This window comes from Cnephaeus nilssonii, assembly GCF_951640355.1.
Source record: "Cnephaeus nilssonii genome assembly, chromosome: 9".
NCBI lineage: Eukaryota > Metazoa > Chordata > Mammalia > Chiroptera > Vespertilionidae > Cnephaeus > Cnephaeus nilssonii.
The window spans coordinates 73,331,022-73,358,460 of NC_137080.1; the positions used below are offsets into that span (position 1 = coordinate 73,331,022).

The 27,439-nt window shown below is 44.7% G+C and overlaps 1 protein-coding gene across 14 annotated transcripts in view; it reads left to right on the forward strand.

Annotated features, from left to right (window-relative positions):
* DST (dystonin) overlaps positions 1 to 27,439 on the forward strand; it is a 435,295-nt gene that overhangs the window by 88,244 nt on the left and 319,612 nt on the right. For 8 of the 14 annotated variants that reach the window (XM_079780748.1, XM_079780749.1, XM_079780745.1 and 5 more), the window contains exon 4: positions 15,438 to 15,645. In XM_079780748.1, the coding sequence (XP_079636874.1) occupies positions 15,438 to 15,645 (208 nt within the window). Of the gene's footprint in view, positions 1 to 15,155; positions 15,278 to 15,437; positions 15,646 to 21,300; positions 21,962 to 27,439 lie in introns of those variants that run through there. The other 6 variants (XM_079780746.1, XM_079780751.1, XM_079780747.1 and 3 more) reach the window with 3 other exon arrangements.

Genomic DNA, 27,439 nt, shown 5'->3' on the forward strand with positions numbered 1-27,439 from the left:
ACCTAGACAAGAGCAGGAGAGACATGTGGGGAGCAGAGATGACCGTGGGTAGAGGCAGGAGCAAAAAAGAGCAGGAATCAACAGCAGTGGGGATGGGTGGGTGGTTCAGCTGGATACATGAAGAACATGAGCCAGCGTTTTCTGAGTCATACAGTTCAGGGTCATTTCCTGAGCATTTGAAATGTTAACCAGGGTTCTTGGAGCCAAATCCATGGAACAGATGGAGAGATCAGCACTTGGACATCAGTAGAAACTTGGCATCACCTAATTCTGTTTGACATTCATTTTAACGGAGATCTCTGGGTAGCCTTTCTTTTGTTTGGTTTTGTTCCTTTCCCTCTAGTTTTCTTCTCTTTATTTTTTAAACTCCCCGCTCCCTCCCCCCCCCCCCCCCCCCCCCCCCCCCGCCCAGCCTCCTTCCTTTACTCTCTGAAAGCAACAATGTCGCCCATTCCTTAATTGATGCTAGAGCCCCAAACTCATTTGCCTACAGGGTCAGGTATCATAAATGAATGAAGTGGGCCAGGCAAGGATTGTGTCAGACCAGAAAGCAATATGCCCTTTCTAATTAGGGGAAACTACTACTAGGCCCTGTGTTCTACATTTGCATTTTAATGTAAAATTCCCAATTTTTAAATGTTTGCCATTCATTAGTTTTTTTTTTAAAAATGCGCAGGGCAACCACAACACATCTACAGGATGGCTCTACCAGCAGTCAAGTTTTGGATATGGTACTGTTTGAGGAGTCAAGGAGGTGGGGAACACCTATATCTCCATCCTGGCTTCCAAAGGGGCTACAGATGTTCCAGTCAATTTCTTCCTCCTAATTGACTTTATACTGGAAACCACATTTTATGTATATCTTTATATTATTCCACTGGAAGACATACGTGTCAGCCTAATATATAAAAATGATAATATTTAAATATGACTTGACTACTTATGACCTTTGCTCTCCCAGTTAGATTTCTAAGCTCCTCCAAGACAGAAGATTCTGGGTGCTTAAGACATTTTTAATTGACTGATATAAATAAACATCCCTTTAATGTCCAAGGGACTTCTAACTACCGCACAATCCTGGCTCCACCTTGTCCTGGTATAAATAAAAACATCTCTTTAAGGACTCTAGTTAAAGAGACGTTTTCAGTGTTTGAGTTTGTCTCCTTAATGTAGTTCTGTTTTCTGAGACTATTTTCAGTTGTGCTTGCTTTTCTCTTAGGCAAATTAAAATTTCCTCCTCAGTTTGGAAAGACTATTTTCAGAAGTTTAAAAGCAAATGAATCCTCGATGTCTCTATTTCTATAATTTCAATATGACTGAATTAAGGTAGACTTGCAAAATTTTAGAAAAGTTTGATATTTTGATACCTAACATAGTTTTCCTTTTATTTGTAATCTGTTTGGGGAGAGGATTTATGGAGATGTAGGAGGAACACATAGGACCGAAGCATCTTAGAGTTTCATGGAATAAATTTGACATTCACTCAGTGAGGGCTTGGTTCCTTGGAGTAGGAAGGTGTTCACTACCATACAAGGCAGTCCTTCCCACTTTTGAGGAGCACATTTTTGGATGGGTTTTCTTGATTGTGAACTGACACCTGTCTCTGGTTGTTTCCATGCTTTGGGCCTCGTTCTGAGCACAGAACAAGTCTAATCCTTTTGGGTTTCCCCAAATAAGGTGGTAAGATCGTCGAGAGCTGCGAGTATGTTATAGGTTCCTCACGGTGCCTGGGAAGACATTTTAGAGCACTTAATAACATGGTTGAGAGCACACGCTTTGGGGTCAAAAAGACCCAGATGGAAATCCTAGGTCGTCCCCCCACCCCACTTTGTTCTGACAGGATGACTGTGGACAAGTTACTTAACCTCCTTAAGTATCTGTTTCCTTATTGGATTGCACTGGGTATTAAATAAGGTAGTGAGTGAAAATGCTTAGTACAGTCCCTGACTCCAGTCACTCAGTAAATGATGTGTATGGTTAGAACGGGCTGGGTAAATTGAAAGAAAATCTTGCCAGATGTCTTAGGTCAAGACTGTCTAGAATCTGAAGCCATGCTCTTCATGGAAATGAGTCTTTGATACCTTGGAGAGCTTCTTACACAGACAGAGGAAAGTGGTGTTGGAATTTTCCTCCTTCCTGTGTCCCAACAGCAAGCTCAGTTTCCCCAGAAATATAATACCAAGGGATTATATCACAATCTTTTTTTTTAAATCATCATCCAAGGATATGTTTATTGATTTGAGAAACCGAGGAAGGGGGTGGGAAGGGGAGAGAGAAAGAGAGAAAAACATCAATTGATTGATCAGTTGCCTCCTGTATGTGTTATGCCCAGAGTTCAGGGTCCCCAATAATCAACCACCAGGGAGCCTTTTCTCCGATGCAAAAGCAAAGAGTCTTTATTCAAACCCGGGTTTGGCTCCCAGCCTCCTCCTGACGCAGCAGTGGGGCAAGAGAGCGAATCCCGGGGGAGGGGTAGTTTATAAAGGGTTGGTCATTTGGGTGGGCTTAGGGAAGTGACGTGGGTTACAGAGATTGCTTAATTTGGACTGAGTCTACTTCTCTACACTCCTATTGGCAGGTTTATGCAACTGTTACATTCTCGCGGTTTTCTAAGAAAAAGGAGTCATATACATAGTTACACAGGATGGAGGGTACAGTACATTTTGTGCTGGCCTGCTCTGCCCTTTCATTCCCCCCTTGTCTTGGGACACCCGGCTCAATCATGAGACGGTTTGCATTTTTATTTTGTCTCTTATTTCTAGCTAAGGTCTCTAGTACTACAGTCCGCAAAAGTACTGTCCACAGTGAATTCCAGTTCCTCTCCTGCAGGTATCGAGTCTCCTCCTGGCCTGCATGGAGCCCAGGCTAGGGATCTCACGGGTGGTTGCCAGGATCCAGGCCGTTTCCTGGTGCAGGAGCTGGGAGTGGTGTAGCCAGGTCTGGACGCCTTCTATTTTAATAGCCGTGGGCGTGCTTAGGATAACAGTGTAGTGTCCCTTTCAGGTTGGGGTGAGTCTTTGGGCAGTGAACTTCTTTACCCACACTGAGTCCCTGGGCTGGAAGGGATGTACAGGGTCCGCGGTGGGCACTGGCAGAGCATCTCGAACAAGCTTATGGGTGGCTCTCTGGGTATACTGCAGAGCCTGTAAGGACTTGAGTAAGGGAATGGTTATGAATTCCAGCTTTCAGTTTCTCCCTGACCCTGGGAAGGATGAGGGAAGGTCTACTATACATGATTACAAACGAAGGGGGAACCCCTTCTGGTAGGGGGTACACCTGGCCTATAAGAGGGTGAAGGGCAGAAGGTTGGTCCAGTTTTCACCGGTTTCTAGAATAAATTTAGTTAAATTCTTTTTCTGAGTCTTGCTCATGCCTGTCCTAAGGCTTGAGCTATATTTTGAGATATCTTGGCTACAAAGGCGGGGCTGTTATCTGATCCTATGACTATTGGCAGCCTGAATCTAGGTATACTCTCCTAGCAATTATAGAGGTAGTTTCTGTCCTAGTGGGGTATGCTTCAATCCAACCCGAGAAGGTGTCTATGAGAACTAGCAGGTACTTGTACTCTGATGCTGGTGGCTTAATTTCTGTGAAATCTACCTCCCAATGCTCTCCTGGGGAATTTCCGTGGGTCTCGAAATCTCAGGGGGACCCTCTTACCTTGCTTAGCATTTACCTGTGCACAGACACTACTTCTAGTGATTATGCCTTTAATTACCTTATCTAAGCTTGGTAGTACCTGCCTCGCAGAAGTTCAGAAGTCTTGGTGATGCCAAGTGGGTAGCCTGGTGTAACTGGGTAACTAACGTCCGACCTAGAGCCTCTGGGACCAACAGTCTGTCATCTGGTAGGATCCACCAACCATCTGGTCCTTTGATGGCTTGCTTCTGTTCTGCCAATTCCTCCTCTTGTTTGGTGTAAGAGGGGGTCTGCGTAGGTCCAGGTACGGCAGGGTTACTAAAACTTGTAAAGGCCCCATTGGTTTTTGGGCGGCTTTCTTGGCAGTTTGGTTTGCGGCTCTATTTCCTCTGGCTTCAATTGTCTCTCCTTTCTGATGTCCTTTGCAGTGCACTATTGCAACTGCCCTTGGGAGCCAGATGACCTCTAATAATGCTAAAATTTCTTTTTTATTTTTAATGTTTTTTTCCCGCTGCAGTTGGTAACTCTCTTTCTCGGTGGATGGCACTGTGTCCCCATCGGAGGGCCTGGATTAAGACCAAAAGCTCGACTTTTTGTGCTATGGTTCCCCTGTTTAAGGACTGCACCCAAATGGTGCGGTCCAGGGTGACTACCGCTGCTCTGCATATCGGATGCCATCCTGAACATAACTGCTCCCAACCGTGAACAGTACCTTGTCTGGTGATGATAGCGGGACATCTGTCAGGTCTGGGCGAGCTGTTCGTACTGCGTCTGTTACCTCTGTGCAGTCCTGAATGGGTTCCTCTGGATTATTATCTGGAAGCAGGCTGGCAGGGTTGATGGCCAGTGTCTTATGGAACCGGACACAGGGCTGGTCTAGGAGAAGAGCTTGGCACTGGGTGATCCTGGTGTTTGACATCTATCTCTTTGGAGCACCTCGAAGGAGGGCCTCTACACCATGGGGTGTTGTCAGGGCTAGTTCCTGGCCCAGAGTCTATTTATCTGCCTCCTTCACCAGCAATGCTGTGGTGGCCACTGCCTGGAGGCACGCTGGCCACCCTGCTGCCACGGGGTCTAGCCTCTTAGCAACAGGTCTCTTCCAGGGACCTAGAGTCTGAATGAGAACCCCTTTGGCAATGCCTCTTACCTCACTCACGTGGAGGTGGAAGGGCTTCGTGACGTCTGGTAAGGCTAGGGCAGGTGCTGAGATGAGAGCCTTCTTTAGCTCCTTAAAGGCCTATTGTTCTACTTCGGTCTAGTTCAGCAGCTGTATTCCCCCAGTACTTGAGTCTAGAGGTTTAGCAATCTCTATGAGCCCCGGTATCCACAGGTTGTAGTATCCAACTGCCTCTAAGAATTCCCGCTCCGTCCCCCTCAAAGGATATGGTGGCAGTCCAAATAGTTTCTGTAGGAGGTCACATCTACACAGGGGGTACGGGCATTCTGGCATGACCAGAAATGAATGCGTTACCGTGTCCTTCCGAGGTCTACAGTCCTTTTTGATGTCTAAGGAAAACAGGCAATTTGTCTGGTGGCTCCCTGGACTGATGTCTTCTTAGAGGTCACGGGTCCCATCGGCTCTGTCAAGACTGAATAGGCTGCCCCAGTGTCCACCAGGAAACTAACAGGTTTGCCTCCCACTTGTAAGGTTACCCTGGGCTCCTGGGGGCTCAATGGAAAGGAGCCCCGGTCCTGTCAGTTCTCTTCCTCTAAGTTAAAGACCCTTGGAGTCTGAGTCTCCCCTTTTGCTTCTCTAGGTAACCTGCCAGGACATTCTCTCTTGCAGTGCCCCCGCTTCCTACAGTAGGCATACTAATTCCTTCCTATTTGCTGCTGGCTTTTTCTTCCTTTTAATATTTCTCTGTTCCCTTTCTTACTATATATATAAACCTTTATAAATCTCATAATTTTAAATTAGCCTTTAAACCTTCTTCTATGTCCTTCAAAAATGTATAACTATGCCTCAAATTTTTTATTATTTTAAAATATTTAGAGAAAGGCAGAGGGAGGAGGGAGCAGGCCCATCACCCTGTTCCCAGGCCTCCAGCCGCTTGAAATCTAAAAATGCTATATTTTTCCTACAGATAAGGATCTCAGATTCTGATAAGCCTGAAAAGGGGAATTACTAGCTGTGCTTTCTTTAAGCCCCCTAACAGAACACGGTGAAAAGTGTCCAAGGAGTCGTCAGGGGTTCTTGGGTCTCATTGGGGTGCAGGGGGTCACAAGGGAATTTCCCTTTTTCATCGCTGCCTCCAGCAGCTATTCAAAACAACCCCTGGAGGGGATGGACACCGGGTGGGCAGAGGCAGGGAGCGCGGCGAGGGTCCCAGGTGGTGAAGGAAGGCTCCCACCGGGGCGTTTTCATCTGGCAGTCCACTCTCTGTTCCCACTGGGAAAAGCGCTTGTCTCCTGTCAATGAAGGTGGCATGGGGGGGGGGAGGGACCAGTGACCCTTACACTGCAATCAGACTCCCTGACCTTTCTGAAAAGCCCCTCTGTTTGAGTGTGTTTCTATTAAAATTACTGATTTTAAAACTATAACTTAAGAGTTGATATAAACACACAAGGACCAATTGGCCTACAAAATATTTTCCTTTTCTTCCTAAAGATTTTACAATGTGCTGTAATCATTAATCACATTAAAGTTAAATGGCCAATTGAGACAAACACTTCTGAGACCGTTTCTCTACCACTGATTAAGACCTGGGTGGCAGCAGGTATCAGAAATAAGATTCATTTAGTTTTTGAGCTTGTTGGGCAGACTTGGTGACTTTGCCAGTTCAAGCTTCCTTTTTATAAATAGTTAACTTTAAAATTTGGTTTTTGCTTTTAATTTCTTGGACCACAATTGTTATAACGTTATACCTTTAAATTAATAAATATAGATAGAAATTTTGTTAGGCGGGCCGATTCCCCCTCTGACAGAGAGCAAACACCCCTGGGAAAAAAGAAATCCCAGTGGCCACTCGGGGGGGTTGCTACCCGTCAGAGCACTTAGCCTTAAACAAATTAAATGTTTCTTATTTTTTTTCACAGACTTCTATATATGAACAAATAATTATAACCAGGCAGACAACAAAATATCAAATAAACATCTGTCCTTATATCATTTCAGTAAATAAGTATTCTTACATTCTTGGGATCTAAGCAGATAACAGGAATACTGCCTCTAAGTCCCCTGATGGTGGCCTCCCTTTCCTACCGTCGCTTTTCTGGCTTCTGCCATAGGCCAGTTGGCGGGACCAGTGTGTTGAAGGAAAAGTCATCCTGCAGTCCGGCTCGGGGAGGGACAGGTTACACATAGAGCGTTATTTCAGGAGAGGCAAAACCTTGATAAAAGCTCAGTAATCCAATTACACAGTCAAAGGTTAAACAGGAAGGGAAGAACCACTCAATGTCCTCTGAGAGGATTTTAACAAACTGATAACAAACTGACAAAACCTTGACAAATCAAAACTCAATAAATAATATATATATATATAGGGTCCAATTATGACAGAAAATATAAGACAAAAAGACAAAACAAACAGTCCTGATACCAACATGACAAAACACAAAACAAACACCTGTTGAGAGGGAGAGCCTCCAGCCCCTTCTGGGGGGTCCCTCTCTCCTCTCGCAGGAGGAGATTTCTTGTGAGCTGAAAGCCTGGATGGCCTCCTGAAAGAAAATATTTTTAATCCAGTTACAGATGCTATTAGAATCAGAATGAGAGAGGAAGGGAAAGATCAGGTTGTGTCCTCTATGAAGATCCTAATAACTGAAAACAGCAAGTTAAACAAATGGTTAACGGGGTCTATAAAGAGTTAATAGTAACTTCAGCCTTAGTTTCACGTTGGACTATGATGTCACAGGCAGGGACAGGACCTTGAAAATCTCTTCGCCCTGTGGAGCTGTTAGCTGGGAGTCTCCCAGCACCAAAAGAGATAAGGAAGCTGTAAATAAAAGTTCTTTTGTTCTTTGAAATGTTATAAATGGATACTTTTAAATCAACCTTAGGACTTTAAAATTCAATTTAATACAGTAAATTCACAAATCAGAGCAAACTGAAACCTTCATTTATACAAACAGAGGAATTTTTGTCATCTAAGTGGGCTGATTCCCTCTCTGACGGAGAACAAAGGACTTTGAGAAAAAGATGTCTCAGCAGCTGCTAAAGACCTTTGTATTCCGCCATAGCAGGTCCGCCCTATTTTTAAATAAATTAAACAGCAGAAAGAGATAACAAATATTTTTACATTTATATTTATATACCAAATAGTCTGAGTTTTTGACTCCTATTAGATATTTACCAGAGTTTAAACAGTCACCTTATTAATTTGCCTGAGGAAGCTCTATGGCCTCCGGGTGGGGGGGGATTAAGCTCCCCTTTCCACTCACTTGGAGTGGACTGAGTCTATCCCATAACGTCTGTCCAGTAAGTCCACAGAAGTCTACAGAAAGACACAGAAAACAAAGAGACAAAGACACCCGGGAACAGATGGACGATGGCCCTGCGCCAACCAGCGGGAGCGACCCGCTTCGTCCCAGAGTTTTGAGGGGAAGCCACTCCCCTCCAGACGGGGGTTTTTACGCCCCTCCAGATGGAGAATCAGAGCGTCCTCTGACCCTCCTACCCAAGATCCACCTGTGCGTCCACTTAGACCGTTTTTGGGCACTTCAGACTTGGCTTCAGAAGCGAGCTCGCACAGAACAGACAATACAGACACTTACCGCGGTCAGTCAGCAGTCAGACTCTTCGGATCGGGTCCCTCGTGGGTATTGGGGAACCCCGGGCGAGCCCCCAAATGTTATGCCCAGAGTTCAGGGTCCCCAATAATCAACCACCAGGGAGCCTTTTCTCCGATGCAAAAGCAAAGAGTCTTTATTCAAACCCGGGTTTGGCTCCCAGCCTCCTCCTGACGCAGCAGTGGGGCAAGAGAGCGAATCCCGGGGGAGGGGTAGTTTATAAAGGGTTGGTCATTTGGGTGGGCTTAGGGAAGTGACGTGGGTTACAGAGATTGCTTAATTTGGACTGAGTCTACTTCTCTACACTCCTATTGGCAGGTTTATGCAACTGTTACATTCTCGCGGTTTTCTAAGAAAAAGGAGTCATATACATAGTTACACAGGATGGAGGGTACAGTACATTTTGTGCTGGCCTGCTCTGCCCTTTCATATGCACCCCAACTAGAGATGGAACCCACAACCTAAGTATGTGCCCTGACTGGGATTCGAACCTGCGACCTGGTGGTGCACAGGGCAGTGCTCCAACTAATTGACCCACCCAGCCAGGGCACAATGTAGAATCTTTATATCCTACAAAAAGACTGTGTCCTGAATTCCAGTGGTCTTCTTTCATAGGCTGATGAACCGGGCTTCTCTACCAAGAAAGAACCTTTGACTTCCTTAACTCTTTTCTCAAAGCCTCCTCCCTTGAGTCAGATCCAAGAACCTTCCAGCTTCTCCTCCCTCTGACCTCCCTTTCCTCTCTGGCTCCACCCAGGCTCCTCTTCCTTTCTGAGTTAAAGGCTCCCATGAATCTCCTCTAAAAGGAGAGATTAAGAGCCAGCTGGTCTTACTATTTAAAGGTGGTTTATAGTTGAGAGGCTAATTAGGAACTACTTATTTGATGATAGAGTATTTGAATTGTTTGGCTAGTTTTGAAATTTTAAGCTAAAACAAGCACCCAGTCCCCCAATTTATCATCACTTATATTGTCTTCAAGGGTTAAACACACTTCCTTATTTTTCCTTCTGTTTTCTTCTATATCTATCTATTTATTTGTGGTAGAGATTGTATTCCCTGGAATCTGTAAAACCAGATAATATGCTTTTGATTTTTGACTTATTTCCAAATAAAAAAGCTAGAATATAAGGAAGGATAGTCTTGGGCCACGCCATGTATTTTATACTATATGTAAGAAGTTAGTGTTTGTACTTACCAGATCAAGGGGATTTTAAACAAAATTGGACCTTCATTTTTTTCTAATCTTGATGTCTTTTTTGTTTACATAAAATATAAAATATGATTTCCCCTCCTTTTAAAAAATATTTTTATTCATTGCAGAGAGAAAGGGAGAGGGAGAGAGAGAGAGAAACATCAATGATGAGAGATAATCATCATTGGCTGCCTCCTACACTCCCCACACTGGGGATCGAGCCTGCAACCTAGGCATGTGCCCTGACCGGGAATCAAACCATGACCTACTGGTTCATAGGTGGATACTCAATCACTGAGCCATGCCAGCCAGGCTGATCCCCCACCCCCTTTTATTGAATTTATTGGGATGACACTGATTAACAAAATTATACAGGTTTCAGGTACACACTATGATAATGAGTCAACTGTGTGTTCACCAGACAGTATATTAAATGAATAAAAGAGGGGGCCAGGGTTTGAGCCTTTAACCGAGGTATGTGCCCTTGACCAGAATCAAACCCCACCCTTCAGTCCACTCTAACCACTGAGCAAAAGCAGCTAGGGCAAAGCTTCTTTTATATCCTTCTGTCTAAACCTGTGCTTAGGACTGAGGCAAGCAGATGGCCTTGCTCTGGTGTCTTGTCAATATAGGCCAGCGCTTCAGTGCTTCTCTAAGTGCATGTGAGGAAAAGCTATGAGAAAGTGCTTAGATGGACCTTATCACTGTGTACTTACAACTTGGGGATCTTGATCTTGTGAAAACAGGCCTACACTATAAGTGACATTAAAAAAAAAAAAAAGGGAAAGAAAAAGGCCTTTTGTGTCCCTCTCACAACAACTTTTTATTTTGAAAATATTTAAATTTACAGAAAAGTTGAAAGAGTAATAGCATGTATACCTTTTGTTAACCTGTTGTCGCTTTTACTGATTTTTTCGAAAAAATTAAAAATAAGCGCAGACATTATGAATTTCTTCAGCCTGAATCCTCTAGGTTAAGAGCACTTTCCTACATAACCACGATTCATGTTCAGATTTTCCCAGTTGTCCCTAACATCTTTTTTTGCTTAAACAAAACAAAACAATCCAGAATCCAGGCAAAGTGTTATGCTTTTCTTTGTCTTTGTAAATTTAGAATAGCCCCTGCTTTTTGGGTATGTATGTTTCATGACATCGACCTTTCGGAAGAGGGCAGGACAGTTAATTTGTAGAATGCCCCACAGTCTGGATCTGCCCAGTTGTTTCCTCATGTGCTTTTTGTTTTTTAATTTCTTTCTTGGTAAATTTTTCAAAATATACTTCAGGGAATATGCGTAAATCATAAGCATGCAGGCTGTGGGGCTCTAAAAGTCCGGCTATTTTGCAAACCCTTATCTCTGCGCTTGTTTCTGCATTGCATTTAGAGAATGCCTAGAGCAGAGGCAGTTTCCTGGCACTTTCCTTCAGCCCTGGGTGCTAAGGCTGGGCGACTTCCAACTTAGGCAGTTCCATTGTACTTATCGCAGATCTCCCACCGGGGTTTCAATTAGCGAAGTTATTGTTTAGTTCCCCTTCTAAAAGTGTTGTGTTATGTAATTATCCTGGCTTAGGAGATTTGGGTTGTTTTTAAACCATGTGAATGAATTGGCTATTAAGAAAGTCCTTTTAAAGGTCATGGTGATCTAATTCAATTGTTAAAACTGCTTTAATAACTAGGTTGTAATAAGACACAAAATAGGTTTTTGTTTTTTTTGTTTCTCACAAAACAGCATTATCTATCTATCATCTATCTATTTATTTTGGTTGTAGAGCTCCAACATCCTATCTATCCTATCTAATAAAGAGGTAATATGCAAATTGACCATCACTCCAAGACACAAGATGGCCACCCCCATGTGGACACAAAATAGCCGCCACAAGATGGCCGGCAGGGGAGGGCAGTTGTGGGGGACCAGGCCAGCAGGGGAGGGCAGTTAGGGGTGACCTGGCCTGCAGGGGAGGGCAGTTAGGGGCGACTGGGCCTGCAGGGGAGGACAGTTGGGGGGAACCAGGCGGGCAAGGGAGGGCAGTTAGGGGCAACCAGGCCTGCAGGGGAGGGAAGTTGGGGGGGACCAGGCCTGCAGGGGAGGACAGTTAGGGGCAATTGGGCCGGCAGGCATCGATCAGGCTGTTAAGGGAGTGTTTAGGGGGTAATCAGGCTGGCAGGCAGAATTGGTTAGGGGCAATCAGGCAGGCAGGCAGACGAGCAGTTGGGAGCTAGCAGTCCTGGATTGTGAGAGGGATGTCCAGGACTGCTGGCTCCCAACCGCAGTTGGAATCAGGCCTAAATGGGCAGGCAGACATCCTTTGAGGGGTCCCAGATTGGAGAGCATGCAGGTTGGGCTGAGGGACAGTCCTTCCCCCTCCCCTCCCTGCATAAATTTTGTGCACCAGGCCTCTAGTAAGTCTATAATGGCTCACCCTTCTTTATTAAAAAATAAAAGACCAAATGTTAAAAATATTATAACTGTCAACTTTGTCTTTGCTATCTTAATTACCCTTTCCCCAACTTTGTCTTTGTTATCTTAATTACCCTTTCCCCTCTTTTCTCGGACTCCAAAGCTCTTTCCTCTTTATCTTGTTCTCAACACACATGCCAAATGGTGATGACAGATGAGGGTGTAAATTAGGGTCTTAACCTGGGGTTAGTGGGTCAATGGACCCTTTAAATTTACATGCATAGTGGGTGTGTATTTACTTATGAGCTTTGTTTTGGAGAGAGGTTTCCATAGATTTTATCAACTTTTTAGGAGGATCTTTGGGCCCAAAATGATTAGGAGCACTGGCTTAAATAGTTACTTCTTTCTGGGGCCTCTGATATTTTCTCTGACCCTTGATACACTATTGTTTTATTTTTAGAAACCTTTTTGTGTATTTGTTTTAGATTATAAAATTAGAAGGAATAAAATAAAATCCATTTATATTATTAGTCATTACCCAAAAATAACCATTGTGTATATATTGATACATAGATATCTATTAACCTATTAACCTATCAATCATCTCTCTGTTCACCTACACACATGTTCATGCACAGATTAAAAAAAAAAGAATAATTCTATATGAACTCTTTCCACTTTGCTAAATGTAGATCAATAACATTTTTGTTTAATTGCTGCAGAGTAGTCTGTTGTATGAATATATTGTAATTTATTTAGCCCCTTATTGATGGACACAGACATTTGTATTTTAACAGGAATCAAACCCTAGGCAACAAGAATAGAAGAAAAGACAGGAACTTGGGCCTTTTGCTGGTCACAAGCGCCCTCTTCCTTTGTCTTACCCTTCCAAGCACCACATCAAAGGTTAGGCTCTGGACTTTGGGTCAGAGAACATGTTTGCTTTTTCCACAAGAAAAGAAAAGAAGAGAGAAATGTACTCTTACACTTTCCCTCTAAACCCCAAGATGGTGACAGGAATTGGCAAGTCATTTCAAATCAATAAAGAGTATAATAGTTTTAGATGATCGATAGATTTCCAAGCAGCTTTATTTAAGATATCACTTCTCAACTTTTAGTGTTCAAATGAGCCTAATTTTATATAGTTTACCTAAAGAAAGCACTCATAAAAATTATTGTGGAGAAAAATCGAATACTTTAATTGTTAAAACGCTTGCATCATATAACCTGGGAGAGACTTTACCACATATAAATATGTATGATTTCTTTCATTCTCTCTGTGTGTGTGTCTCTATTTCTCTGTGATATATTGCTGAAAGAGCTGTTGCTGATTGTCTTTTCTTTCTTTTCTCTCTTATCTTTTTACCAAATGACACTACCAGATTAGAGGCTGCACCAGTCAGCACCCTCGGGTCCAGGGCTAGTAACTGTTCCCATCTGGCTCCCTGTGATTAATGGTGTTTATGTTGTAGCATGAATAACATTTTGCTGTTCAATCAGCTGAGACTCTGGCCATTAAAAAAATTTACTCCACAAAAATCAATAACCCATGGTTTTTGGAAAGGGGCAGTTTTCTTTAACAGTTATTCTCTAAGCCTGCTTGTAAAGATAAACAATCCAATTACCATACCCATTGAAAATCGTCCAGGCAACTAGAAGAAATATAAGCTCACAGATAAAGGATGACCTTAAGTAAGGACAGGTAGGAAGCCTTTTTAAGGAAGACAGAAAGCAACCAAAGAAACCCAACACCCTGGTGAAAGTCTTTAAGAATGTCACCCGTTTTCACAGATCCAGCCAACAACACAACCTCAGACAGCTCAAGACGAGTTTCCAGAAAAGCATGGAAAATAAATTAGCTTGATGATAGCATTCTGTGACCGACTTAATGCCACTCACAACTCTCTATGGACTTTAGCTACAACACAGAAAATCAATTTTATTTATTTATTTGCCTCAAGTGTGCCAATTACAGTATTGCCACTTAGGAAAAACACACAAACTCTAAATAAGTAAATTTGCCAAGGTGATGCAATTTCAGGTAAAATAAAACGGAAGATTGCTTTTTCAAGAGAGAATATAGGTAAAGATAAATCTTAGATGCTTTATTTTGCAGGAAATGTTGTGTACTTTTAAAATGATGGTGTTGACCACGTGTAGCAACATGTCTGAATAGGGTCAATGATCCTGATTCTCTTGTAGTTTATTTCACATGCCTTCGGTGAGCGCTTTGGGTTGTTGCTCACCCAGCCTGTTTTTGCTGTGGTTGACCCTGCTTTTGTGAGCAGCTCAATGTTTTGGCTCACACTGGATTATGCCTCACCGATTTACACCCATAACTTGCCATCTTGGGCATCTGTGGCTGCAAGTAGCATTTTAGAAATTCGAATTATACCCGCTTGGCATCTTCACCATGAGCTTCCGCAAAGTGAAATTCTAAATGGGAACGTGAAGATTTCCCATTATATTTTACTTTATTTATGGAGTTCACAGCCCAGATGGTCAGCATCCTTGTTTTGATTGTAAGCTCTCTAAACAATCACCAACGTAACCCACTAAAGAAAGGAAGGAATGACATTGTGTGCCTCTTCTCTGCACAGAAGATCCTGCAGATTGCTCCCGCTCCATGAAGAGATGGCTAACCTTCGGCAAAGTGCTGTGGTAAAAGCATCATGTTTCCCGTCCCACCGTGTAATGACGGGGAGCCGAGAAGAGCTGTTTCCTGTCACCGCACTGCATCATTCTCATTTACGTGATTGGCAGCTGTTCCTTTGCTGGAAGTTTAAATGGTCCCAGGAACTCTAAACCGAGTTCAGATGTTTGTTTATTGGAGCTGCCTCGGGCTTCTGTAAACAGGCTTTTGTGCTCTCCCAGTCTTAAGAAAAGGCTCTTCTCAGAGTCGGCCCTCCCCCCCTCCCTGCTCTTTTCTGGTAACCTGCTTCAGTCCAGTGAAGAAAATCCAATAAAGGGCACCGGGGCTCAAAACTGGCCAGAAAGGAGACGCCAGCGGGGGGGCGACCTGAGACGGAAAGGAATCGGGACGCCACATCCTGCATTTGTGCTTTGTTTTTGAAACTTCGAGTTAGTTGCCCTAATGAATTAACCAGCAGTCTAGTCATGGAAAATGTTTCTCCCGTCCTGGTGGGGGAGCCAGATACTACAGATTTGCCACAGGAAGGCTGTTGATTCGGGCTTCATTGTTGGGCCAGTCATTGGTGAGCTGGTGGCCAGACCGCAGGCCACACACTTCTGTGCAAATCTTCCGTGTGCTGGAACTGCCCGGGTATTGTCTGTGCTGCCGGAGTTGTGGCCAGGAAGAGATGGTGAGCCTGGGCTTTCGTGTCTTGTCTGTGTGCCCCCTCAGCGCCGAGGGGGGTGCAGGATGCCGGGCTCAGCTTGGGGGCAGGGAGGGGGCTGTGGAAATCCAGGAGCGTGTGTGAGTGCTTTGCGGTTGATGCTTTTTTTCTGTGTCATCCTCCCCAGAGTTCCGGGAACGCGTCCTACCGCTGCTCTATGTCTTCCTCTGCGGATTTTTCCGATGAGGATGAGTTCAGCCAGAAATCTGGCTCCGCATCTCCAGCTCCCGGAGACACTTTGCCCTGGAATTTGCCTAAACATGAGAGATCGAAAAGGAAGATTCACGGGGGCTCCGTGCTGGACCCCGCCGAGCGGGCCGTGCTTAGGATAGCAGGTAAGGGTACCGGGAAGGGATGGAGCCCGGAGGAGAGTTGTGGAAATTCACCCATCAGCTCCAGGGAGGGTGGTGGGGGTGGTGAGGGTGGGAGGGTGCCCAGTCCATCAGCTCCGTATCTGGGAGCTGATGCACTGGGCACAGATTTGTGCTCACGGTGGGGGAGGGAGATGACCCTATTTACTTTATGCCCCGATTTATCGATAGAGCGATTTGCCCTGCCTGCTGGTGACTAAGCTGTTTGGCCCAGCCTTCTGGCTGGATGAATCGATACCTTCGAAATGCAAGGAGCTGTTTACACACATCTGCGTTAAACTTTCCTGTTTACATGCAGTAGCCACCGTGGCAACCTCAAAGTACAGCATGAGCTCCGGTAATCACTTGTGTGTTTGCTGGAAGCTGGGAGAGCCTTCATTTTCGTCTTTGCCCAGGAGCACTGAGCGACGCAGATTTAACCGGGGTAGAGTCCTGGTGTTTGGTACCCAGGATGCAGAGGGTATTCCGGCAACTCAGATGCCATTTCTTCCTTTCTTTTTTTAGTGTAGCATCTCCGTGAGCATCATGTAGGAGCTTCGGAGGGTTTAGCCGTCATGCATTCCTGATTAATTAATACATGGGAGGTGCCAGTGTTTCTGTTCTGTTAACCGGTGTTCCCTTGCACTGGCTGTAGAAGTCCAACCAGAAGTGATGGCTCATCTTACCTAGTTGAAAGCTGAGAACACCTTGGAAATCCATCCTCCCACCTGCAGGGCCCGTGTGGTTGGTGTGTATGTGTTCTGTGCAGGAAAGTTGCTTCCTGGGGTGGTTATCCCTCCCTTCCTTCAATATATATATTTTTTCCCTCTCGGAAATGGTTGTGGGGTAGGATGGGATATGTTCTTGGGGCTCTCTTGCAAAGGCCAAAGGCCCCATGTTTCTCCAAATTGGCTTCTGCACCCCCTTCCCTCCCCATCTCCTACTCTCAGCTCTGGGCCCCCTCCCACCCAGTTTGCTTTGCTTCCTTCTATAATGCAAAGTTGGTACTTTATCTTCCTCTGAGGGGGCTGTAGGGGGCTAGCCAGGATCCCAGCCTCCCTGGCAACTGAGAGTCTCCCTAGAGTCCCCCCAGTGGGATTTTCTGATTACAGGGAAAAAACAAACAGCGGCCAGCCAGCCATTCTCTGTTCTGGGTTTCTGGGGCAACAGCCTGAGCTTCTTCTGGCTTCCCTTGTGAGGTGCTGGCTGGTCTCACCCAGGCTTTTGGAGTAGAGCAAGGGGAGGGGGAGGCAGGGTGGAGGACAGAGGGACTGTTTGAGAGCAGGGAGAGTGAGCAGGGGTGGCTGGGGGAGCTGGGGCAGACCTGGCTCTCAGTGCCCGTCTGGAGTACCCAAAAGTGTTTAGTCACTGAGGCCTGACTTCTTGCCCTGTTGAGACACCCCCGGCCTGCCCTCCAGCAGGACTGAGGCACCGGGAGGGACAGTGCTGGCGACAGATGTCTGGCTCAGCAGAAAGGGAAGACGGGAAAGGAGGATGGGGAGCGAAGTTGTTGGGGTTTTGTGCAAAGCCGGGGTGTCGGAATGGGAGGCCTGTATTCCGTACGTTTTTACGGAAGGTAGAAGGTGGCTTTTGGCTTGAGTGTTGATGGTGGTGGCAGAGGTGGATATTTTGATTTAGGTAGCGAAAGAAGGGGGTTTGAAAGAATAACCGTGCAGGTGTGTGTCTGGAGAATGAGACTATGTAAATGGAGGGAGATGACCCTGCAGAAAGCCAAGGGGAGCTGGTGGGAGTAACTTGACGTGTACGCGCAAAGTGCGGAAGAACTCAGGATGTCATGGACAAGCAGACGCTGATGCTAGCAGACTGTAGACTCTATGAGGGCAGGGGCCATGTCTTACTTTTTTTTTTGTAAAATGTTCATTGAGTGATTTGTGGGGTAGCTACGAAGTTAGTGGTAGTTGCTGCACTCGAGACCTCAAAGTGACATACTTTTAAGATTATATTAATTGGCAACAGAATGCAACAAAATTAAACAACAAACAGAACAAGCAGCCCTGGTATGGAAGTGTGCTACTTTGTTTAAAATAAATATCGGTAAAATGCTGTTTGCTACACAAGTCATAACCAATAATCATACATGGAACACAGACTTGGGGGCCAGTACACAAATATCTGTGGCTAAAATATGAAATTCAGATGTATTATGTGTGAAATTTGCCACTGATCACCCAGTGCGAGGATCAGGGAACAGGCCTTCTGAGGGAATTGGGTACTGAGGATAGTCTGAAAACATACTGTTAATATTTCCACTTCTGAGGGTTGGGGGGGAGCGGGAAGAGATTAACCAGTGAGCTTATATGTGTATATGCATAGCCCACGGACAGACAACAGTGCAGGGAAGGCCTGGGGAGGGGAAGGAAGTGGGGTGGAAAGGGTGAGTGTGGGGGGAGGGGACATCTGTAATACTTTCAACAATAAATATGAAAAAAATAGATTTTTGATTTCTAATTTTATTAGACATTTTCATACTCTGCCTAAAGCTCACTTTATCTCTGAAATTCATCCCTAGTAAGAGATGGGGTGAGGCTCTGACATGTATGAGGATGTCCATAGTGTTCATTACTTAGTAATAAAGGATTTAAAAGTTCCATATTTTTTTGTTTTTTAAGGGCATAACAATAGAATTGAATATGAAAATGTCTAGAGCCAAAAAAGACCAGATGATCTGTGGAATGCCTTCATGCACTCACATTTTATACATATGTATCGAGCCTCTGGAATAAAATGAAGAAAAGCACACAGTTCCGCCTTTAAAGAAGTCATAGTCTAATATGATAAATGGACGTGCTGGTAGTTAAACATGGTGTGAGAGATGAGGTGTAATGGCTGTAAGGACCTAATAGTAAAAGAGCCCAGAGGAGAGTCTAATTAACTCGGATAGAGAAGGGCAGGCATGGGGGCTTCCTGAAAGGTTTCTGAGGGGGAAGCGCCACTTGAGGTGAGATTTAAAGAGGCTGATGGAATTAGGGTGAAAGGGAAAGCCATTTCAGAGGGCTGGGAACTACAGGAACAAAGATAGGGAGGATGTGTAGCTAAAGCATGGGGCTTGGGATAGCAGGAACTAGCAAGGTGCTTGCGTGCAATACTGAGGAGATTGGACTATTTATACTTAAGTGGTGGGGAACAGCTGAAAGGTTTTTAACCCGTGCAGTGACATCATCAGGTTTACATTTCAGAGAGTCTTATTGGTGATGGTGTCATATGTCGGACACTTTATATTTTTAAAAGTGCTTTTGCATTTATTATAGTTTCTTCATTTTAAAGTCGTAGAGTATAACATGCCTCTCCTATCTCTTAGAGGGGTCCATGTGAGAATAAGATAGAAGAATGTAAGGAAATACCCATTGTATAATGCCTTTTACATAAGAACAATACAGATCTGCTGTTCTTGGCTACAGGATACCTTAAATTGAATTTTTCAGTCTTCCAGTGCCTATGAGGGTACATGGTTTATCACTGACAATGCTATATTAAAATACGGGTTTTGTTTTTTTTATCTCATGTGAGTTCTCTGAAGTTGGAGGATGGTAAGCAGTCAGGTAAGCTCATCCGGCCAGGAAGTGGGAGAGCTAGGCTCTGAATTCTGGCAGGCTTGACTCCAGAGGCCCTGCTGTGCTTCTCCTGCGTCCCTAAGGAATACACTATTATGATCAGCAGTTTGTCCCAATATTGCTCATTCCAAGAATGCACGGGGCCAAGGCTGTTTTTGCAGACAACCCTAAATGCTGCTTCTGTTCATTTTGACTGGCTCCTTAAATGGACATTTAAAATCATTTTAAGGACATTTAAAATCATTTATATTCATAAAACTGGGTTCTGAGTATCGGTCTCTGACGAAAACTCAGACTGTGCCCTCAATGACCTTAGTCATTGTGTGGGAGACAAGGCAGTTTTGAGAATCTACATCTGTGCATATGGAATGACTGTAAATGGTCTGTAAATGGAATGACTCTTAGGAATCTAATTGCTAACCCTCTCATTTCAAGAAGGTGTGCCATACAATATGTGTTTGTTACTTCAGGAACTAATGTTCACATAAACGCCTGTCAACTTGCAAGAAAACTTTAGTGATCCTAAAGGCTCAGTGGGACATGGGATCAAACTCAGATTATAAGCTAGTGATCAGAATAGAAAAAAGAGATGTGGTCTTGCTTTGTTTGGAATAGGCCAATTGCTGAGAAGTAAAACTTCCCAATTCAAACTTACGTTTTTTTGTTTTTTTTTCAAGAGTACTCACCTCCTTCTAAGAGTTAATGGAAGGAAAATGGTCCAGATTCACAACACTGAAAAAGGAAAGACAAAATAATTCATCAAGGACAAAGGGTTAGTATATATGAAAGGAAGACACAAGGAGGGAAGATGTGGGCTAGAGGTGAAGTTGTCATAAGTCAGATGGTGAAGCCTGGCTGTGTGCCTCAGTGCTTGAGCATCGATCTCTGAACCAGGAGGTCACAGTTTGATTCCAGTCAGGGCACATGCCCAGGTTGCAGGCTCTACCCTTAGGAGGCTTGCAGGAGGCAGCGGGTCAATGATTATCTCATCATTGATGTTTCTCTCTCTCTCTCCCTCTCCCTTCACATGCCTCAGATGGTGAACAATGAGCTAGTTTATCCAAAGATAATAATAGTTGACACTTATAAAGCTATTTAATATGGCAACTTTAGGAGGTAGGCACTGTTATCCCCATTTTACTGATGAAAAGAGGCTCAGAGAGGGTAACTCGCCTGTATCCGAGTTACTAAGGACCCAGGATTCCATCCAGAGCAGCCTGACTGCATCGATACTCTGAAATATATCCATTTACACGCCTGGGTACCAGCTGGCTCCCCCAGTGGACCCTTCAACTCACCCACTTTAGCGTCTGATATAAATGAATTGTACCCATTTTTTATTCAAGTTCCGTACTCACCAGTACTGTGGGGAATGACTACTGGTAGAGAGAAGGAGGGAGGTGACAAAGTAAGCTGGGGGAGCTGTAACCGGCTTGGGCTGTGGCCACCGCGGAGCCCAGTGGCAAGTTCGCCGGCTGGCTCTGGGGGGCGGAAGGGAGGGGCCGCGGGCTGGTGCTCCGGCCGCGGGGTGGCCGAGCGCGCAGGCGCAGACACACGGCTGTCAGGCCCTGATGCGCGGGGCCACCTGCAGAGGCCGCTGGCTCTGCCCCGAAATGTGCCCTGGGCGTGGACCCCCGTGCCCTTCCCACTTCGTGCTGCCACAGAGTGACCCGAGTCCTTACGTGCCATAAGCTGGATTGCAAAATGTATCCCCCCCCCCTCCTCCCCGCCACCCCTTCCCCACGGAGCGTGGCCGGCTCCTCCGCAGGGGGCTGCCCACGGCGGTGGCCGCGAGCTGCGGCTTTGTTGTTTCCCAGGCACCTGTTGTGGGTCCCAAATAGAAACCTCGTCCTTGGGGATCCGGGGAGGCCGGCCTGTGTCCGGGGGTGGGCGTGCTTGGCTGCGCGGTCCCCCCGGGGGGCGGACCAGGAGAGGGGGTCTGGGGCGCGCGGCTCAGCCTAGAAGGGAGGGGCCCTCGGCGCCGGGTCGGAGCCCAGCCAGCCGGGGTGCTGACCGCCGGGCTCGCCCCCTCCCTTCCGCCCTCCTCCCTCCGCCCTCCCTCTCTCCGGGGCGCGGGCGGGCGGGCGGGCGAGTGTCTGCGGCGCGGCGGCCAGGAAATGCCGCAGATGCGCCGCGCAGCATCCCGGGCGGAGGCAGCGCGCCCGTCCTCCCGCACGGCCGCCGCGGTCTCGGTCGGGCCCGGAGCAGGCGCCTAGCGCACGGCCAGGGCGGCGGCCGCGTTAGCTCGGAGGGTCCTGCCGCCCCGGCCCGTCCCCGCCCGTCCCCGCCGGGCTCCGGGCTCCTCCGCTGCGCTGGTCGTGGCGTGGCGCTGTTGTCACCGCCCCCGAGGTCGCCGAGATTTGCTGCTGCTGAAACCCAAGAGCGACTCTGGCTCCCCGGCAGCGGGCGGCCCTGCACCGCGGCCAGCCAGGGGGCCGGGGCGTTTCCCCTGCCGGCTCGGCGCCCGCCGCCCGCCGCCCGCCGCCCCCTCGCCCCCGGCTCTGCGTCTCCGGCTTCAGCGCTCTCCCAGCTCGCCGCTCCTTCCGCTTTCCCGGTTCTTGCTGACTAAGACACTGTCCTGTCCCGGTTCCGAGGGGGCGAGGGGAACTGGCCAGCCGTCGCTCACAGAAACTTGGGCATGGCGGGGTACCTTTCCCCCGCCGCTTACCTGTACGTGGAGGAGCAGGAGTACCTCCAGGCCTACGAGGATGTCCTGGAGAGGTACAAAGGTATGTGGCTCCCCGGCTCGGGCTGCAGGGCTGGACACGGACCAGCGGGGTAACCGTTACCTTGGCTTAACCAGAGCCGCCGCTGTTTGGGCGCAAGTAAACAGGTGTCTGGACCCAATCTGGGCAATGAACCCTTGGGTCCTTTTGGATGAGATTCGGTGCCCCCAATGCTGGGAGGGTGGTGGGGTGGGCGGTGGGTCCGGAGACGCCCTTGGGGGGTGGTGGAGTGGGGGGGGGGAGGGGTTTGGTTTCCAAGAAGCACATTGCGTGTTTTTTTTCTTTTTTTTCTTTTTCTTTCCTCCCTTGTAAAGGCTCTTAGCACTAGGCGTAATCATAATTCTCCCTGGGAGGGTGGATCCCGATGAATTCTCCATGGGATTACTAAGGCATTGCTGCCCTCGCTTGGCACAGGGTATTGGTTAGCCTATAGAAAAGGTTCTTGGATTCTTAAATGGACTCTTTCACCGCCGAGAGCATCACCAAGTCGTTTTTCTTCAAAATGACCTTATTTGACAAAAGTTTATGGATTGAGACTATTTACCTATCCATATGTATCATAAACATTATTTGACAGTGTGATGCTGTAAGACTTTAGTCAGTGAGACTTGTAAATTTAAATGTAAGGGAGTATATTTTGAGATGTTATTCTGTCTTATCCTTTGTGTTTGGGAAATTCTATGTCAAACTGGTAAATATTGATATTTCTAGTATTAACTTTACATTGATTTTATGGTGAAATGTAGCATTAGACAAAGTGCACCTTTGCCTCTTAAAGGGCCTTTTTGTCTCAGGAAATTATTTTTCAGTGTGTACAGAGGATCTCTTTTGGTGGCTCCTAAAACACTCTACACCCAAAGGTGGATCATAGAGTATTAATGTGTTAATAGTGAATAGTAACCTGTTTCATAGATTGGGTTCAAATGATTTTGCATCTTGAATCTTTGCTTTGGTTTAAGATACCCAGTTTCTATAAATTGAATGGGGGTTTTATGGTTAAAATGCACGTATTCATAGTTTTCTATTAGTTGGAAGTAGAAATATAAAATCCTGAATTTAATATTTGAATTCCAGATCTCCAAAAAGCTCAAAACTCACCCACAAATGTGTTTTATCTCTTTCTAGAACATGCTTTATTACTGACATGCTTTTAATCCATGTAGAATTTTGTAAACAGTACAATCAGAACTCCTTTGTGCCAACACCCTTTTGTGTATAATGCTGCCACTGAGCAAGTGCAGCGATAGTTTAGGCCAGTGGTCGGCAAACTCATTAGTCAACAGAGCCAAATATCAACAGTACAACGATTGAAATTTCTTTTGAGAGCCAAATTTTTTAAACTTAAACTTCTTCTAGCGCCACTTCTTCAAAATAGACTCGCCCAGGCCGTGGTATTTTGTGGAAGAGCCACACTCAAGGGGCCAAAGAGCCGCATGTGGCTCGCGAGCCGCGGTTTGCCGACCACTGGTAGGCTAAAGCACATTTATAGAATTTGTGTACGTACATATGTGCACATGTAATATGCTCTTGGCTATATCTGTCTTTCTATGTAAAAATAAAATTCTTAACCGGCTGTCTCCAGAACTTTACAAATGAGAAATACCAATATAGACTACTATATTTATTGAAGACATACACCTGTGCTCTTTAAAGTCAGAAAAACAAAGTCTGAAAGTCCTAAAGGATATACATTTTTTACTTTTGAAAGAAATTATAGTTGGATGAATTTTTTTGTCCCATCAAGTTTTACACCAGTGACACATGGGTGATTTCAGGTAATTTTGAAAACTAATGTAACTCAAGTGCTGATTTGACTTGTCCGGAGGGAGCAGACATTACTTAAAAGCTTTTCTTCATTTGTTTTTAGAAGTAAAAGGAAATGAAAGATGTATAGGCCATTACAGTGCTCACTACACTGTATTTTAATTTTACCCTAATGATCAGTATTGCACATGATCAGGTCCTTTTTCAAACATATTCTGCAAAATTTTGCTGAAAAAAAGTGACGGTTGTTACCTTCATTTTCTTTGTTGCTTTAAAATCAAATTGTACTCAGCTTTACAGATGTTCTATACTTCATTTATGTTGGAAAGGAAAGTAAGAGTATTGGCCAGTGTATTACATGAAAAACTGGAGACCTGGAAAACTCATTGTTTCCTGATGTTTTGAAGCCAGTTATGATTTCCCATCAGTATCCAATACGATGACTTCACTACAATGCTTATTATCCTGATGACTTGCTATGGGGGCTGATCTAATCAGAAAAGAATGGTAGGCTTTGAATAGGGAGTGTCAGTTCACTAAACTTTCAAAGTACAGTTGCTCATTTTCTGAAATCATGCATTGTTCAAAACATTTTACATTCCCACTTGAACTTAAGAGGGGTTATTTTGATTTTTATTTCTGGCAAAGTTTCTTGGTTACAGAATGAGTTTGCACTGAGCTAGAATATTATCAGGTTGCCATGTTATCATATGCCCAGCTGTTGAATAGTGCTAAGTGGTAGAGTCAGCTGGAACCAATTCAAAATCTGTCTGTTGTCAGAAACGTAGAATTATAATAATCTATAATGTTAGCATTTAGGAGTATTAGATGAAGAAGCTGAGAGTTTTGTTAGACTTAGTCCTCAGACGGCCTTGGAAGGACTTCAAACCCAGCTCTCTGTAGAAAAATAAGAATAGGGGCGAGTGAGGCCCAAGTATTTATGGTGTGGCCTATTCTGGTATCTTGCTTTGGTCCTGGACTTCTGAGTGAAAATAGGCAACTGTTCGCTGAATTAGAATAACACAGAAAGAGCTATTTGCTACAGAGGGGCATAGTGTTCTGATTCATATTCTAATCCTTTAACTTACAAAATAAGTTCACAACTAGAATGTTCAGGGATCTGATTAAAAAAATCACATTACTGATACCACAGTCAGGGTGAATAAAGGCATTTATTTATGAATAAAACCTTTTTAATTATTATTTATGCTAGAAATATCCATATTAGTAGCTTTCTTTCATACCTGTAGTAAATTACCCAGTCTATTTGTCATAAAAACATTTTTTGTAATTAGCATGAAAGAGACAATGTTTTTCTTGTCAGTGTAAGGAAACTAACCTATATGCTGCTATTATAATGAACTATTATATATTGTTATTAAAATTAATTAGCTGTCACTTTAATCTGTGAAATTCTGTGCTTTGAGTCTGCCATTAGAAGTTTTTTATATTCTCAACACATTGTTACTTTTTAAAATGTATGTGGAAATGAGATCATTAATGTGAACCCAATAAATTTTATTCAATATATTTTAGACTTAATTTAAAAAGCTAAATTACTTTGGTCCAGAACAATGGATATTTTCCTCTTGACCTGGAAATTAGTTGTCCTCAGACAACGTAAAAAGTGTTTCATTATTATTCTCTATGAAAGCCGAATGGCAGATCTGATACTATCACTAAAAAACCCTCTTCTATTATTTAGAAAAAAGTCAAAATTTTCTGTTTTTCACAAAAACTTTTGAGGAATTCTTTTAGTCCCTTCTGCCAATAGGGCAATCTAATTCTGCTTATGTTCATGGTGTCAACAGGAATTGAGACCCACTCCAACTGTAGTTTTCATTTTCAGTTCAGTTTTATGGCCTAGACTGTAGGCCATAAATCATTACTATGATTCATACTTCCCCATGATATCCACTGTTTTAGGATGAGATTGTGCTGTTACAATTTTTGAAAATAACAGTGTCATATTATTGATATTTGTGCTTCAAACACCAAGATCTTGGTATACTGAGTAATATCTCTAAGAAAACTTGTATAAAAGTTTATAGTGCTCCTGATTCAAATTCCCTAGGCCAGTGGTCGGCAAACTCATTAGTCAACAGAGCCAAATATCAACAGTACAACGATTGAAATTTCTTTTGAGAGCCAAATTTTTAAAACTTAAACTTCTTCTAACGCCATTTCTTCAAAATAGACTCGCCCAGGCCGTGGTATTTTGTGGAAGAGCCACACTCAAGGGGCCAAAGAGCCGCATGTGGCTCTCGAGCCGCAGTTTGCCGACCACGGGCCTAGAGCTATGTGATTGGCAAAAAGCCTGTTTTTTTACAGAGTAAACCAACTCTAGTGCCAGTGGAATTGAAAGTTGGAGTACAGTAATCCTTCCATATCTACCGGGGATACATTCCAAGAAGCCCAGTGGATACCCAAAGCCATGGGTAGTATTGAACCCTATACACTATGTTTTTTCTTTTACATACATAGTAGACTTTATGGTTTCTCTTTGGCATGTCAAATAAATTGCATCATTACTCTTGTGCTTTGGGCTACAGTTGATCTGATAACCAAGGTGGCTACCAGGTGACTAACAGGCGGGCCGTGTATACAGAGAGGAAAAACGAGGATTCACATCCTGTGCAGGATAGAGCGGGACAGGAGAGATTTCATTACGCTACTTAGAATGGCGAAAACTTGTGAATTGTTTATTTCTGGAATTTTCCCTTTCATATTTTTGGACTGTGGTTGACCTCAGGTAACTGAAACAATGGAAAGTAAAACCATGGATAATGGGGGACTAATATATAAAGGTCTCCAGGAATTACTCCCCCCCTCCCCACCCCCCCAATCAGATATTATCCAGTTTAGCTCAGAGGTTTTCCACTGGTTTCCAGGATTCGGCAAACACTTGATTTCTAATTTCATCTGCTCATGCTCTGCTCATGGCTTAGTGGCCAGTTGTGTAATAAGTGAACTTTAACTGTGTTGCGTCATGACAGTGTTATAGTGTAGCTACTTGAAGCAGTATTAGTCTGGGCGTTTTCTTTTCTTTAAAAAATGCAATAGGCTTCATTTGGTGATCAGTGTTACTGAAGATTTTGTTTGGCTGTAACGGAAAACAGATGATGATGCTTAACCAAATAGACGTTTGCTTTTTCTCAGGTACTGAGAGGCCCAAGGTGGACAGGCCAGGGCTGTGGGTTTCTCTATTTGCCAGTGGGACCCAGACTCCTGTATTTCTGCTTAGTCACTTGTCGCGCATCATGTGGAGGCTCTGTAATCACCAGAAGGCTGCTTCCCTTCCAGCTCTTTTGTCTTAATTCCCGATGCAAGGACAACAGTTGGTTCAGCCTTCTTTTTTAAGGAGCTTTTTTAGAAGCCCATTTAGCAACTTTCACTTGTATCTCATTGGCCCAACTGTTCCAGGGGCCACTGCTCTCTGCAAGGCAGACTGGAAAATAGAGTTTTAGGTTGGCCCCACTTAGAGCCCTGAACACAATTGAAGTTCTGTTTGAAAGAATAAGGAAAGAATGGGTATTGGGTCTGGCACACAGAGAGTAAAGTGTCTATCCTGAAATTGGAAACTTAAAGTTCGGACACATTAACATCCATAAAAACGTATTTGACTTCACTGACATTGGAGAGACCGTCTGAGAGCTCCACTGAAGTCTCTGAGGAGTTTCAAAATGACACAATTGAATGTGAATGTTTTATAATGTT